Raw genomic sequence first — 16,425 nt, forward strand, 5'->3', positions numbered from 1 at the left:
TAGGCTAAGTACCCTCGCCCCCCAAACCTCCAGTGCCCCCTGATCCCGCCTCCACGGGCCCTGCTGAGCACAGTCTCTGAGTGTCAGAGCACCCAGAACTCGGCACATAAAATTCAGGCTGAGAGCCACTGGCGCTCACTGTTCTGTCCCCGTCCTCTTTCATGTACGTGAAATGCTGGAGAAAGGCAGGGCTGGAGCAGGACCTAATTAGCACTTGCAGTGCCATCACCACCTCCTGCTGTGCTCTATCTGTTCGCCAGGATGTGGCCAGGTGCCCCACAGGCACCTCACCCAACATACCCCCATGTGCCCATGGTGGGCCCACACCCCAGGGCCATGGTACCCGGCACGAGTCCTGAGACTGAGACCTGTTGTCTACACGCAACCCCCTAGCCCCACCATGCAGGGCCTACCTTGTCCGCAATGTCCTCTTCCATGCCCTCCACGGGGTCTGGGGGCGGATCCTGCAGGGCCTCCATGGTCAGGACCCCTGACTGGTGCAAGTGTCTGTGGAGAAGAAACAACAGCCCAGTCCAGAAAAGGTCCTTAAGCAGATTAAAGAGAGAAAAGAGTGGGGAGCCCAATGCAAGTTCTTCAAACGTGAGCATTTCCAGGTCTGAAAAGCAAACCCAGTAGCCTGGGTTTCCACCAAAGGGAAGTCCAAGCAGGACGTTATTACCGAAGGGCTGGAGCCACTAGCTGCACTGTGTCTGCAGAGTCCTCCCGCTGGTCTTTGGAGCCTAACAAGCCCAGCCTCCCTCCCCACCAGCTGATGGGGCGAAGGTACTTTGTACTTAGGTAATAAAACATGACGTCTTTCCTCCCTATGATACGACATAATCTCATCTTCCACTGTGGGCCCGTGAAATATCAATTAAGGATATGACTTTTACACACAGCGTCACCCACATACATGCATCTATATCTGATTTTTCAAATACACTCCCAATGGCAGCAACAGTGAGAGACCAGAGGGGTCTCTCTCAGGCTGCAGAGGCGGGACTGTTGTCTGCCACAGCCAACTCCAACCACTGGCCCCAGTGGACATAGGTCTCCAGCAAAGTGGGCCACACTGGGCGGCGTGCAGTCCGGGGTGTGAGTGAGCACTAGCCCTGGCCGTCCTGAGAAGGAAGCGGCTCCACACCCTGGAGCTCCTCCTTCGCTCCTCAGCCACCGGAGCCGCAGCAGCTTGGGCCCTTCACGTCCCAGATGGGGGCCGCGAGGAGATGGCTCAGCTAGGTTTCTGCCTTCCTTAGTTTCACCAGCAGTAGCTTGACTGGGGCAAAATATGAAACTAAGGCAGAAAGTAATGTTGAAATTGTAACAAAGTGTGGTTTGGAATTAATATTATATTAGTAAGAACACGGATGCTTTTCTGAAAGGGGTGATGTGACAAAACAAGTGGAGAAGGTAGACTGATGACGTTCACCTAAGCTGCCTCTGGACTCCAAGCCCTTAAGATGATAGAAAAATAAATAAATAAAAACAAAATGTTTATATCCCCAAAGAGGAAATGGCACCAGGAAAGAGATGTCCAGGGCACTAGGCAGTAGGGGGCAGAGGCAGGAGGACCACAGCCAGCCGCTGAGACACAGGAAGCTGGCCTGTTTGCTCTGGGGAACCCAGGAAGGACCGGCACCTGAGAATGGGGCGGCAGGGATGAGCACAGAGGCTGGGAGGGGCAGTATCCACCATACCCTTGAAAAGCAGGACTCTCCTAGACCAGGAGGAGCCCTGGACTCAGGACACAGGGCCTACAAATGGAGTGCACCCACAGTCTACACACTACACGGTGGGCCCAGCACAGCACCCCAAACGCCCGCAGTCAGGCAGGACTCTGTACTAGGAAAATCGGCCAGCCTGGCTGGAGAAAAGACCTGCTGACACAAGGGCTTGTTCACACTGCCTGTTGGCCAGGGGCTGCCTGCTGGCTGTGAGCAACCCCTTCAACATGCAGAGGATTTACTGGATGTCAAAAACTCCAGTTGTTTAAGAGAGATCTCCAACAAGAAGGACAGCCAGACGAGAATTCACAGAAGAGATGGGAAGGGCTGGTGGTGTGCACGTCACGGCAGGCAGAGCCAGAGCAGGGAGGCACGCGGCAGCAAGGATGGAGGCATGAGGGGCCACAAGCAGGAATCCCAGAAGGAGCAGGAAGTGGCACAGAAAATAATGTAAAAAAAAAAAAAAAAAAAAAAAAACAACAACCCCCACCCCCCGAAAAAAAACAGGCAGAACTAAGGGACAGAAGCTTCCAGACTGAAATAGCACATCCTTCATTCAGCCTAGCATAATTAATGGGAGTGGGAACTCACAAGACTCATCATAAAATTTCTTAACTACCGAGATACAGAAAACAACTTATAAGCTTCCAGAGAGAGAAAATGGTCACAAAGAAAAACCAGAAAGCATTAGACCTCTCAGTAGCAGCCCTAGTATTAGAAGACAATGAGCAATGCCTCCAAAACTCTGAAGGAAAATTAGTTACAACCCAGACTCCTATTCCAAGCCAAACTATAAGAATAAAATATCTAGCAAGGTCCCCAAAATTTATCTCCTGGGCACCTCTTTTCTCAGCAAGCTACAGGACTTTTGCTGGACAAAAGGATGAGATGAAAAAACAGGAAGACAGAGTATCAGGGAACGAGAGGGTCCAACACCTGAAACAAAACATCTGGTTCACACAGTATGTGTGTGGGCGGGGGGTGGGGGGTGAGGACAGCAGGACCACCGCCACCGCCACGCAGGCTGCACACACCTGTGCTGAGGGCGGAGGCTCTGGGAGGAAAAGACCAGACAGGCACAGGGCTGCCTCGTGGCCCTGCTGGAGGGAGGGGCAGTGGAGGCAAGAGCAGCACAGAAGATGAAGCAAATAAAAACATGAAGACAATTACTGACTCCAGGGGAAACAATGACTTATCTTAAAAAAGAAATACAGTGACATATTACATGGCTTCCTATGAAGAACGCTGGCACCTTATAAACCCTGTGAAAATTATTTTTAGAACCAGCATGTCAGGGGAGAGGATGAATGTATGAGCTGTTACCTTTCACCATAGGACTCTGTAAGTAGTATCCAAAACTGAAAAGTGGAGAAATGGTCACAAAAGCATGTTCTCTAGAAACCCAGCATTAGGCACATCTCCTTTCTCTTCTCCTAACCTTGGGGAGCCGGCGGGGGTGGGAAAGGCACAGCCTTTGATGGAGGCAGACCCAGACCCCGGCTCCATCCTGCTCTGGCTCTCTGAGACCAGGGCCCTCGTGGCTTTCTGCCAGTGAGTGGGTTAACCTGCAGCAAACATGCAGGGACATGGGCCCCCTTGTGGAGAATATCAATAAAATAGGAGGGATGTCAAAAACTCTCAACATCTACTTCCCCATCACAAATTCAAGTCCTAATCCACAGCTTTGGAAATTCTTTTCACAATCTGTCCCCTCAAATTATTTTGAATCCCAAAACATGAGAGGCAACTGACAAGTTTTAAAAAATAACTTGTTTTTTTTAAAGAGCTAAGATTAGCAATACATCTCAGAATTCTGAGTATCTTAGTAAACAGACAACGGTTTCCTACCTTGCCACCTTCTTGCTGGAGAGCCGCTTCGTCGGACTGTGCAAAATCAAAATAAACAGGAAAATTGTGTTAGAGAACAGACGGGGAGGAAACAGGAAGTTCAGGCTGCAGAGATATGGGGATGGGGGTGCGTTCACAGGCATGCAGCACCCTGCTTGCGAGGCCAACTCCATGCACAGAAAGGCCCACTCAGCAAAACATTCAGGGACATGGGAACAATCTCAAGGGCTGGTCAAGGCCTCAGCAAGTCACATTATTCCACCCCCTCCAAAGTCATTTCCAGTAGAGCCACAATCAAATCACCATTCAGAGGATGACCCCAGTGCCTGCACCCACCAGCAGGTTGCACTGGCCAATGCCATATCTCCACGAGGGCCAAGACTGAACAGTTGGCCCCCACATGAAACATGACATGGGCTGACACAGGCCTGTTTGTAACAGCCAAGCATTGCCATCACTTTTAACTTCACCGCTAACACTTAACACTCCAAAGTCCTACCTGGACAGCTTCCCCAGTGCCAGTGCCCAGCAGCTTCCCTGACACATGCTCTGGCAGTTTTGTAGCAAAGTACTTCTGGCGAGACCCCTCCCAGTGAACAGCTTTCTAGGCAGCCAGAGAGCAGACTTCTAGTAAGTTCTAGAAGGCAGATTCCTAGTAAGTCGTGTCTCTAACCCTCCCAACCCCTGTGAGGCACCACAGTGACATGTCTGCCACCCAGCTTGCCAGGGCCACACCCTCTGAAGCAGGGTCGGATCTCAGCCTTGGGTGGGCTGGCTGCTCCCTACAGAGTCTATTCCTCCCTTCTTCCGGGTTCTCTCTACTCTTACTAGCTGATCCTGGTGTAGTTAGTCACTCTTTTAATTACACTTACCCTGTTCAAATCACCATGTGGCTCCCTCTCCTGACTGGACCCTGACCGATAACACAAATCTAATTTCATCCTAATAATACAGAGACCCCCCCGAAACAAATAAGCTACAACAGACACACCACTCAGTCTCCCTAACGGGCCTCTCAGGGAGTGGGCGGTAGTACAGTGACAGGGTTTAGAACGTGAAGATGCACCTCTGGGTGAAGCAGACTTCTACACAATTTTCTACAAAATGAATTGCTTTTACAGAGGCTCCCAGGTAACCTGGGAGATACACTAGCTATCAGCATCTTCTAAGGCTCACTGATTAGGAATTCTATATGATGTCAAAGCTTCCAGATACAGTTTGGACTAAATCACATTTTATTTTCCACAACTCAAGACAAAATACATTTATTCTGAGGCAAGTCTATGGAAACCAAAAGGCAAGATTCAGATCTTTTCAACTGAGTGTTTAGGGGGGAATTTCCTGACTGACAGTTGTGTCCTTACTCCAATAATGATTTTAATGGTATGTTAACCAACCTTGGTAGTGTCTTTCGCAGGGAACTTTCAGAGGGGAGACCCCACTGGACTTGCCGGCTATATTTAGCCATGTCCCTGTCTGTTTTCTGCCTCACAAAGCCTAACAGAAGTGACCACAGCCGTTCTGGGACAGATTCTCCACATGGAAAAAAAAAAATTTCTATGTCAAAAATCTTCAGAGAATGAGAGATGTAAACCTGTACTGGAACCCACTTAGCAGGAAGGCAAGTCTTCACATGGAAAGAAAAAATGACCCCTCACCAAAGCACCCAAGAAAACATACACAAGAGGTGAAACTGGTTTTCCCTAAAAAAGAGGCCCGCAGATCTTTGGAATCACCATACACCCCATTTTCTCTAGTCTCTCTGGCAGGCCTCCCCCTAAAAACCACTTCCAGTTTCTCATCACGGCTGCTGGACCCCACCAGGCTTCCCTCTGAAGCTACTGATGGGCCACAGATGTTGGGGTCTCGTTGTATCGTCTCCACCGAACTGGGCATTTGCTGCACTATCACCTGTGTTGTGAGTGTTGCATGGAACGTAAGAAAAGGAGTCAAAGACATTATTAAATGCACTGGAATAGGAACTAGAGGAAAAACAACAGGTACAACAGGACCAAGGCCATGGGACCCAACAGGAAGACTGAGCTGGCCTTGGCTGAGGCTCTAAAGGGACAGGCTCCTCAAGATACTAAGTGACCTCTGACTGGTGTGGCTCAGTGGGTTGGGCATCGGCCTGCAAACTGAAAGGTTGCTGGTGATTCCTGGTTAGGGCACATGCCTAGATTGCAGGTTTGGTCCCTGGATGGGGGCATACAAGGGGTGATTGGTAGATGTTTCTCTTGCACATCAATGTTTCTCTCCCTCTCTTCCCCTCTCTCTAAAAATAAATTTTAAAGATCTTTAAAAAAAAGATACATAAGTGGTTTTTAGAGGACTACTCTAAATCTTAAGTCATCAAGATGGTTCACATTTCTGCCATCTTTTATGTAACTTCCCACGAGTCTGAGACTCCTTCTTACAGGAAGTCTCCCTGGATTATTGCATGGTAGCCCACAGGACTGACTGGCATTGGCACGTACCAAGTGGCTCACCTAGGGGCTTGCCCATACGACCAGCTAAATCAACAGTATGCTTAATGGGCATGTCAATATATGAAAACTACCCAAAAAATGTTTTCTATGACGGAGCTTGTGAAATTGTGAGGAGCCAACAAAAGGAACCGTCTCCTCTGGAACTCTGACTTGAGCTGAGATTGGGTAATGGAGGTGGAAAGGGAAGCAAATGGTCTAACACAAACTGGGCCCAGGAGGTGGAGAAGGCAGAAGAGACTGTTGAGTGCAGAGAGCAGCAGTACATGCTGGGATCCTGGTGGCCTGTTTCAAAAACAGGACAGCAAAACTGGATTCTTCTTTTAATGGAGTCTGAGGCAGCCTTACAAAAGCAAGTTCGGAGGAGGGGCTCATCTACAGAATGCATACCTGATTTAAACCAACACTCCTGAAAGCTGACTGCAAAGTTGTTTTTAAGGACCAAATCTTACTTTAAATTTCCCATGCTGTTTCATGTGACTCCCAATTAAAGAAATATTTCAGTAAAATTTAAAAAGTATCTCTTTGTCAGCAAAGAGTTTCACATGGCTAGATTTCCTCAAGCAGGATACACAGTGTCTAAAGGTCGTCAGCAGGGGGAGAAGCAGCTGATTAGACTGCGGCATGCACACAGGAGCAAGTAGGGCGAAGGGCGCCAAACACAGGCTCAACGCATGCAGGGCGGGGCCAGGGAAGAGTCCTGCATCTGCACGCTCACCTTCAAACCACAATTCAGGCCCAGCTTCCAGAGGGAGCACCCCCAGAGTTGGCTAGACCGAGTGAGTGGCACCTGGGATAAGAACAGCCAGGGGCAGCTGTGGACAAGAGTCCCCCTCACCCTTGAACACAGACCAAGGCCAGGCACTACATCAGTTACCTATTCTTTTCAAGATCATTCAGGCGAGCAGAAAGATCCTCTAGGCGGTTGATTTGTTTATGGCACTGGCTACAGTAAAACTCAAAGGCCTCATCAGTGAGGATGCTGTGCAGCTTTGCGGCAAGCGGGTCGGTGCTAGAGAGACAAGAAGTGTCAGTTCAGGAAACAGCAAGGACTGGTCACGTTACCTGTGACTCCACACGGGGCTGGAGTTAGCCAGGCAACAGAGTGTTGTTAGGTAACTGACTGTGGAAGAGTCTCCCTCTTACTTTCAGACTGCTGTGAACCCACCTCCCTCAACACCACCCATGAGCCATGACGTGCACTACCAGCTCAGGCCACGGGGGGCTCAGCCACACACCTGCTCCTTCCTGGTCAGGTGCTCAGAGGAAACCACTACCAGCTCAGAGGGTAGTCCATCAGCTACCCTTAGCAGGAAGTATGTGCCTCGATACGCTGCATCCTCCTTTGTCAAAAACTCATCCATGTGAGAGCAAAGCATGTCTTCATGTGGAGTGTTACTCACTGTACTGTAACTGCTTTAATAACGGCTCTAAAAGCAACCAATATCAAAGACTACATGTGAATTATAAATTAGCAATAATTCTGTCTTTTTTAAAGACCTCTGTTAAAAAGTCAGAATACTAGCCCTGGCCAGGTGGTTCAGTTGGTTGGAGCATCCTTCTGTGCACTAAAAGGCTGTGGGTTCAATTCCCAGTCAGGGCACACAGCTTGGTTGTGGGTTCAATCCCTGGTTGAAGCATTTACAGGAGGCAACCAACTGATGTTTCTCTCTCACATCAACATTTCTCTCTCTCTCTGTCTAAAATCAATAAAAATATCCTTGGGTGAGAATTAAAAAAAAATAAAGAATTCTAGTAGCCTCCCTGGGCTTTCAGGGCACTGATGATACACCTGCCAGAAGGCAGCAACGTCCCTGGGGTGTGAAGACCCACAGGCTTTGAAAAGCCAATTTGGAAGTTCAATCTGAAGAAAGGTTAAAGGAAATCATCGATTGTAGCATAGATGTCGCACTTGGGACATAAAACTGAAACAGTGGACAAAAGACAGGAACAAATAGGAAGAGATTACCAAAACAGGACAGAAACACACACGAGGCAGTGCCAAGTCCTTTGGCCTTGATTTCAACACGACCGTGAGTGTGGGTATGGGCAGAGGAGAGCTACTGAAAGAAAGCTCACCGCTTCACTCTCTTTCATTCCCAGAGACACCTGTGGAGGGCTCCTCACCCTTCCCTGGTGGGCAGCTCAGAGGGTGGCACATGAAGAAAGCAAGGGGGACCCTGTCAGGCAGACCCTCCCGGCACTGGCCCCGACCCAGGTAGGTCCCCTAGGCCTGGGTAACAGTCTGGGCGAAGGAAGAATCTTATAGTTGCCAATTTCAAGATACTTGGGCTTTGTCAGCAAAGATGGAGAATTTCAAGAACTGAAGTGCACAGGAGAGAGGTGACTGTTCAGCCAGGCAAGGATCCCACCTGAAGAGAGCCATGCTCTCTGATGGGCCGGCCACCAGTGAAAGGCTGCCAAGCCCACAGGACAAAAAGTGCCGGTTTTCTCCCAGCGCCTCCTCTGAGGAAGGACAGCTGGGAGCAACCAGCTCCGTAAGTGAGAATCTTGCCCTTTGGGTATTATAGTGGAAAGCCAGAACTTCCCAGACAGTATGGGGATGTCAGGTCATTATAAGGAAATACATCCAAAGAACTGTTTGTGATGTTAAAGGCTCCCTCAGAGGCCAGTCAAACCGCACAGATTTTCAGCTACAGAAATAAGGTCCGAGAGTCTAACGCACAATGCGGCGACTGCAGCTGACAGCACCATGACTGGAATGTCTGCACACGCATGCGTGCCCAGCTTCTCGCAAAGCCAGCCAAGCAACCACAATGAGGTCACAACTAGTGGCTCAGGGACCCACAAAGCTGAGTAGCCCGGCATAGGCTCTGTGCCATGTGGTTCAGCTGAGGCCTCACAAATGTGGAACGATCTGGGAATACAACTGGACAGGAGAAACTTCAGCTAACGTTCACCAAGGCATGAATCTTGAGATTTGACGGTATGTTATACCACAGTGAATAAAAGAAGTTCCCTCTTACCAATTTATGAACCAAAGGGGAAACTTCCCCACAACTAAATACAGGGAGACAGATGCAGGAGGAGGACACACACACCAGTGCAGGGCTGCGTTACCTGGGGGCAAGAAAAGCAGCATCCGCGCAGCCGGGCTCCTCACTGCAGAGAGTCTCTGGGGACAGTTCCGCCTCACTGCCCTCACCATAGTCCTCGAAATGCTCCTCGCCACCTATCACCATGACGACAGACTGGCTGTGCAGGTGGGATCTGAAAAGACAAAACAGAAAAGACACCTTCTGACTCATGGCCATGAGCAGCTCCCCCAACTGAGGATGTGACTCGCACTTTCTAGCAAAAATGCTATGAGTCACATGTGTTAAGTTCAATGTTCTGGTAGGCACCTCAGGGAACCAAGATGACACCTGGACATTGGAGGAATGGGGAATCTTTTCAAAATAAGGTTGAAATGATTGAATATCAATACAGGAAAAATTATCCCTACCTCACACCACACACACAACAGACATAACAGTCCTGGCTGGTGTGGCTCAGTGGACTGAGCGCCGCCCTGCCAACCAAAAAGTTGCTGGTTCAATTCCCCATCAGGGTGCATGCCTGGGTTGTGGGCCAGGTCCCCAGTAGGGGGTGCATAAGAGGCAACCACACTAATGTTTCTCTCATTCTCTTTTGCTCTCCCTTCCCCTCTCTCTAAAAATAAATAAATAAAATCTTTAAAAAAAAGATGGGGAGCAACCAGAATCCACAGCATTGGCAGACATGTAACTACTACTGTAAGTCCTGACTATAACTGTCTGAACTGCAATAAGCGAAATAACTTCTAAAGCTGAACATATGTGTTCCAGATGTACCACTAAAACACATGCAATGTTTACAGCAGTTTTTTTTTGTTTTTCATAAAACCCAAACTGTTAACTACCCAAGTGCATATCAACAGTAAATTAAAAGGCTGCAGCCCTGGCTGGAATGGCTCAGTGGACTGAACGCCAGCCTGAAAACCAATGGGTCACTGGTTCAATTCCCAGTCAGGGGATATGCCTGGGTTGCACCCCCACAGGGGGCACATGTGAGACAACCACACATTGATGTTTCTTTCCCTCTTTCTCCCTGCCTTCCCCGCTCTCTAAAAAAAAATTTTTTTTTTAAATCTGCAGCATGTTTATACAATGGAATGCTCTAATAATGAAAGTAAATGAAAAAAAAATGGGTAAACCACACAGCCACAATGTTAAATGAAAGAAGCCAGGTATAAAAGGATACTTCAATGTAATTACACATTATGTAGAGTGCAAAACCAGGAAAAGCAATGCTGCCATTACAAAGCTAGAGAGCCTGGGAGGGAGCAACAGGGGGCCCCAGGTGCAAGCATGTCTGTGCACCTTTGACAGGTGCTCTCATGTGTCATTATGTAATACTTCAATTAAACAGAAAAAACAAAAAACTGTGAGGACCAAACAAGAAATTAAATAAAACAAGCAAAACAAAATAAAAACCAACCACTTCCAAGGTTGCTAAGCACAGTGGCTTTCCTAGTAGCACAGGGCAAAACCACAAGCTATGATTTGGGCCCACATGAGCCACCAGCACCGCTCCCACCCTTCCCCTTTCTTTCACTGGTCCTCAAGTGCATGGGGACACCTCAGGTCGGGGGAGAAAGGAGTTCTGATTAGGGAGGCCATAAAGATGAGGTTCTAAGATCTTGACAGCAGACATTTACTGAATATTGCATTGTGCCTGGTTTATAAGAGCTATGATGACAAAATCTAAAAGACCAAGTTGTTCTCCTAGAATTCCTGTCTCTATATAGTCAAAGTAGTTGTGTAGTGTTCGTAAGTGCTATCATCCACCATCAGCAAGAGGGGCATCTCCTGACAGGGAAGGCAGCTGTGACCAGGATATTGCATAGGCCATCTTGCAGGGTCCACACTCTCTCTCATGTCCTGTGAGGATTCTAAACCACTCTGACATGAACCCCTCCATGAACTCAACCTCCCATCAGACATGTCCACATGCTACCTTATGCACAACACCAAGGCCTTGCTGGGGAGGATTACAGACCTGCCTGGGAGCAGCAGCAGAGCACCATGGCCAGGCTCCTCCATGGCATCCAGGCATTCGGAGGGCATGGCCGAGCCACCCGCACTGTCCATGTCCCCTTCAGGCTGCAGCTCGGGATGCACCAGGGTGCTTGTGTCCTCATCGGTGAAGGTCTCGCACTCGCTGTAGGTGCTCTCGGAGCCCATGTACGCGCTGTCTGTCACCTCATTGGCCTAGAAGAGAGTGCCAAGAAGTCAGTCCTGGCACCCTGGAAATACTGATGCCCACATGTGGTATTCGGTGCAACAAGGCCCAGTGCCCCACACAGCACAAGGCTGCTGTGGGAATGGAAATGAAGACGTGGGGAGGGAGCTTTCACGTGGGAGGAGTCCCTACTGTATTTCTAAGCAGAAAGATTAGCTCATAATACAATTAAATATTTTTTTAAATGAAAAAATAGGGCCCTGGCCGGTGTGGCTCAGTTGACTGGAACATCGTCCTGTAAAGTGAGATGTCATGGGTTTAATTCCTAGCCAGGGCAGAATGCTGGCTTGTGTGCTCCGTCTCTCTCATACTGATGTTTCTCTCTCTCTCCCCTTCGCGTCCCCTCTTCTAAAATCAATAAGCATGTCCTTAGGTGAGGATTTAAAAAAAAAAAAACAGGCATATGTCCAAGTACACAAATCTACTAGAGTAATTTTTAAAGTTGGTTATATAAATATACCTAAAAGTGATACAAAGCATCCCAACACATGATAAATCCCAGGAGAACTACCCATTTTGTGGCTTCTAGCAGCAGAATTATTTATCTCCACGAGCTGGCTGCTGTGGCTCTATGGACTGAGCACTGGTCTGTGAACCAAAGGCCACCAGGTGGATTCCCAGTCAAGGCACATGCCTGGGTTGCGGGCCAGGTCCATGCAAGAGGCAAATGACTGATGTTTCTCTGTCTCTCTTTCTCTCTACCTTCCCCTCTCTCTAAAGTAAATAAATAAAATCTTTAAAAAATAGATTCTAGAATTATTTATATCCAAAGAATTAGCATTCAAAAGTATAAAAGTATGCCTTTTTAATTTAAAAAATCACCATGAATATCTCTTCCATATGTTCAGGATATTGCTTTGAAATTCAATTACGTGGTCTAACTTCAAAATACTAGTTAATGAATTATTTAATCAATCTATTATATTCACTGGTTAAATGTCTACTTTCCCACTAAACATACCTTTATTTTTACCCATATGGACTCGGCATCTAGCACAGGGCTGGCACACAGCAGGTATGAAATATTTGTGAATTGTACATATGAAATTAAAATAAAAGAGCCATTAAGCAGGCCATTTTTAATTTGTAATCTCAACTTTAATTAAAATGCAATTTCATTCGTTAAGAAACATTGCCAACATGTCATGCTTGAAAGATTCTGAGTTTAACAATTTGCAAACAGGTTAAGATTTCAGAAAGCAGCTGGAGAAAGTTGTACTTTGTACTTGGGTTCAGGTATCACAGAGGTGAATAGTCTGCTTGGATATGCTGTGGTAACAAAAAGTCGAAGTCCTGCCCTGGCTGGTGTGACTCAGTGGACAGCCTGAGAACCAAAGAGCTGCCAGTTCAATTCCCAGTCAGGGTACATGCCTGGGTTGCTGGCCGGGTCCCCAGTTGGGGGTGCACGAGAGGCAACCACACATTGATGTTTCTCTCCCTCTCTTTCGCCCTCCGTCCCCTCTCTTTAAAAAATAAATAAAACCTTAAAAAAAGAAAAGCCGAAGTCCTTGGCTACCTTTGGGGGTGGCTAGAAGGCCTCATACCGCTGTGCTAGAGGGGGCTCCTTGCCCCACTGAAGAAAGGCAAAGGGCCGAGCTAGAGGGAGCCTGGTGTTGCTCGTGAGAGGCCCAGTTCCACCCTCAGTCTGCTGTCTACCAGCCATGTGACTCCAGACTGGGGTCTCCGCAACTCTAAGCCCTGTTGTCTCATGTGTAAAAGGTGGGACTGTAAATGCTCACCTCACACAGTTGCAATCTATCAATAGAGATCCCAAAGGCAGGTCCAGAAACAGAAAGTGAAAGGCTGTGAGATTCATGTGTCACTGGTGGGTAGAATCCCTGCTAGCTGCTTATAGGGCCAGGACAGAATAGGGAAGGACATGAGATGTACCTACTGAGGTGTTCAACAACATCACTCCTCTTTTTAATGGAAAACCCAATCTTCCTCAGAATCTAAGGCAACTAAGTTCACTTCAAAATCTGAAACCAGGAAATCACTTCAAAAAGTGCTCGAAGTGCTAGTCTAGGCGGCACAGGCAGAGACGAGCCACCTGGGCCAGGCAGGAGGCACTGGTATGTCAGGAGGGGGCCCAAAGGGGAAGCCCAACCAAACAGGCACAAAATCCCAGTCAACTCCTGACATACTCTGAGGCGTGGCTGCTGACTGGTGACCCACTGGCACTGCTCACTCACATGGGATGCTCCCCAAGAACCGCCCAAAAGCACGAGGAAGACCCCTGCCCCAGACTTCCAATGCTAATGACAAAGACCAGTCAGCTACTCAATACTCAGCTGAAAACTCCTCCAAGAGCACTGCTTCTTCACCTGCAGGACAATCCCGTGGACCTCCCCCACCTCAACCTCAGTCCTCAGGCCCAGGAAGCAGGCAGGGCCCACACACCATAATCCTTACCACACAGGACCATCAGGGACCCCCTAGACATGACTGGGGACCCTCATAATTGGTTTTCTGTGGGGAACAAAACTTGACTCTTGAGTTCAGCTTTTAGAAAGTCAACCAGCCCTGACCAGAACGGCTCAGTTGGTTGGCCATCGTCCCGCAAAGTGAAAGGTTGCAGGTTCCATTCCCAGTCAGGACACACGCCTGGGTTGCAGGTTCTGACTCCTGTTGGGTATGTATGAGAGGTAACCTATTGATGTTTCTCTCCCTCCCATCCCCTCTCTCAAAAAAATAAATAAATAAAATCTTTAAAATTAAAAAAAGCCAACCAACCAGCACTTCTAACAGATGCACGATGCTCCTCTTTGAACAGCATGGACCCCATGCCCTCGATGGCAGCTCAGCATCTATAAGAGCAAATCAACTCAGCACCTAGCCAGCATTTGTCCCCAGTGAAGGGAGGAAGGTCCAAGCACTTGGGCCTGTTCATTTCACCCGCAAGGAACTGCTATCAATCGTGCAGCTGAGGCCAGGGCTGGAGCTGAAACCCTCATGGAGATTGTCCAGGACCGTTCAGGATGGAAACAGTTCTCCACTGACACAGGAAAAATAAGGCAGAACCTTTACAAACCTGAGTGCTCAAGTCAGGCACTCACAGACTCCATTCTGGGCATCTCCCCACCCTTCAAACAGATGGGGAGGGGAGACCACTCCTCCACCTTCACCTCCCTTTCTAAAGCCAACCTGTTCCCCTGCACCAAATGAGAGTCTTTCAGGGATGAAAACTGTTCCCCACTTCACAAAAGGCTTTATGTTTGCACTTACACCTTAACTTGCCCCAAATTATAAACAAATGGGGTCACGGAAGTCCTGTCCCCACAGCACAGCTATAAACACTCAGACACCCTGGTGGGAGTACTGGTAAACAGCCTCTTACCTGGCGCTTCCTATGAAGACTGAGGGCACAGAGAGAGGCCCGAAGGGAACAAGAGACTGATGGGCTCCATGAGCACCTAGGACAAAACCCAGGGAGAGCCAAGCGACCAGGAGGAAAGGGATAGATCATTTCCCAAGTGCTGCCCAACCTGTGCGACTCCTGAGGGTCAGTTTCTACTGGTAAGGGCTGCCCTGAATAAATGTCAGCCAGCAGGTAGTTCTCCAGGGCAGCTGGGTAAACACCTGTTTTTCGAGAGAGGCAGAAAGTCATCTTAGACATGGTGCATGCTCACCCACAGTCTACGACACAACGTAAGAGCAGCTCACAGGCAGGCCCCATTTGTTCATACAAGTCACCAGACAGGACCTAGTTTTGCCCAAAAGCCCAAAGTCTATGACACCAACTATAAAAACGTTTACAAGTCACACACATTAAGATGAACTCACATAGAAATCTAAGTGCATCTTAGAAAATTTCACTACAAGTTAATGTTACCTTCACCAATTAACAATCTGCCAACAGACGGACAAGGAAGGCCGCGTACAGAGTCACCAGTGAGGAACACGCGTGGCCAGCCCTGCCTGGGGTCCATCTCTACAGGCTGCAGTCCCTCAGAGGGAAACTGACTGCTGGGCACGGTGCGAGCCGGTGTCCCAGCATGACACAGCCTCCTCTTACCCTCAGACGCTCGCCCGGGCAGCTCTGCAGGCTGAGCCTCGCTCCATACACCAGCTCCAGCCAGGACATGCTCCCAGAGACGGCCTCCCATTGTATCGGATGTTCTAGGGCCTTCTGTCCAGACTCTCAACTGACAAGTTGTGTTGAAGTTTCTGCCAAACCTGTGTGTTCACCTGAAGATACATCACTGCCAGGAAAAAAGTTTAACCTGCTTCCAGACACGCTCTGTTAAACCTCCTGGTATGGCAGTGGAGGGGGTGGAGGACGTGGGGGTAGGGTTGAAGTTCAAAAAGTATCTTTGCTGGCTTTTTAATGAACAGTCATGTCTCAAAACAGAATGGCTTTTGTTCTTGACGCTCTAACCTTTCTGATAACAGTCTGCATAAAAGACACATTCTCCTGGTATTTTATTAAGGCAGCTCTTTTCTCTAGATGCTGGAAGTGGGAGAAAGAGGGAGGCACAAGGAGGCACAAGGAGTCACACAGCGGGGACATTTCTTATCAGTTCTGTTTGCACCTGTCCCGTGACTTTCCCGCCCCTTCCAGAAATCCTGATACACAAGATCACCCCCTGCAGGCCTCTAACTCCCCTACCTCACTCAGGTTCTCAGGCCAGGAGTTTTCTTCTCCGTCTCTGAACATCAGCAACAAACCTTAAGTTACCTCCTCACCCCTTCCCCTTCTAGACACACCACATCAGTGGCTTTCTCCTAGGAGTTCTGTTACAGGCGACAAGCCAAAGGGATGCTCAGGGAAATGCTGGAGCTCCGGGACCCACTGAACGGCCCCGCTGGGAAAAGACCAGAAGCAGCAGCCCACCAGCAGCTCCCTGTGCCAGGCCCCCTGCCCGACACTGCTGCGTGTCCAGCCTGAAAAATCCATTAAAAGGCTTATTTATCTCTCAAGATCTCCAGCAGAGGATCTCCAAATGTAGGGTTTGGATATAACGTACATATTCTCTACTCATATTTTAAACAGTATTAAAATGTACCAGCATTTTTTTTAAAAAGAGAGCAATCTTTCTATAAGTTTCACAGTACTGAGTTTCGACTCCCCCCAAAATTACATC

General features: G+C 48.5%; 1 protein-coding gene and 1 long non-coding RNA gene across 3 annotated transcripts in view; both read right to left on the minus strand.

Moving 5' to 3' along the window:
- Nucleotides 1–16,425, minus strand: part of RAB11FIP3 (RAB11 family interacting protein 3) — a 100,538-nt gene that overhangs the window by 10,704 nt on the left and 73,409 nt on the right. The window contains exons 4-8 of one of the 2 annotated variants that reach the window (XM_028512081.2): nucleotides 11,099–11,310; nucleotides 9,140–9,289; nucleotides 6,936–7,070; nucleotides 3,573–3,608; nucleotides 414–507 (exon numbers count right to left, since the gene is read on the minus strand). In XM_028512081.2, the coding sequence (XP_028367882.1) occupies nucleotides 414–507; nucleotides 3,573–3,608; nucleotides 6,936–7,070; nucleotides 9,140–9,289; nucleotides 11,099–11,310 (627 nt within the window). The remainder of the gene's footprint in view (nucleotides 1–413; nucleotides 508–3,572; nucleotides 3,609–6,935; nucleotides 7,071–9,139; nucleotides 9,290–11,098; nucleotides 11,311–16,425) is intronic. The other variant, XM_036021156.1, reaches the window with a different exon arrangement.
- Nucleotides 12,772–14,690, minus strand: LOC118499604. The gene is made up of 3 exons (XR_004902105.1): nucleotides 14,679–14,690; nucleotides 13,774–13,776; nucleotides 12,772–12,892 (listed from the first exon to the last, which is right to left on the minus strand). It is a non-coding gene; the product is annotated as an uncharacterized LOC118499604 (long non-coding RNA).

Source organism: Phyllostomus discolor, chromosome 3 (genome assembly GCF_004126475.2).
Source record: "Phyllostomus discolor isolate MPI-MPIP mPhyDis1 chromosome 3, mPhyDis1.pri.v3, whole genome shotgun sequence".
NCBI classification, from domain to species: Eukaryota; Metazoa; Chordata; class Mammalia; order Chiroptera; family Phyllostomidae; genus Phyllostomus; species Phyllostomus discolor.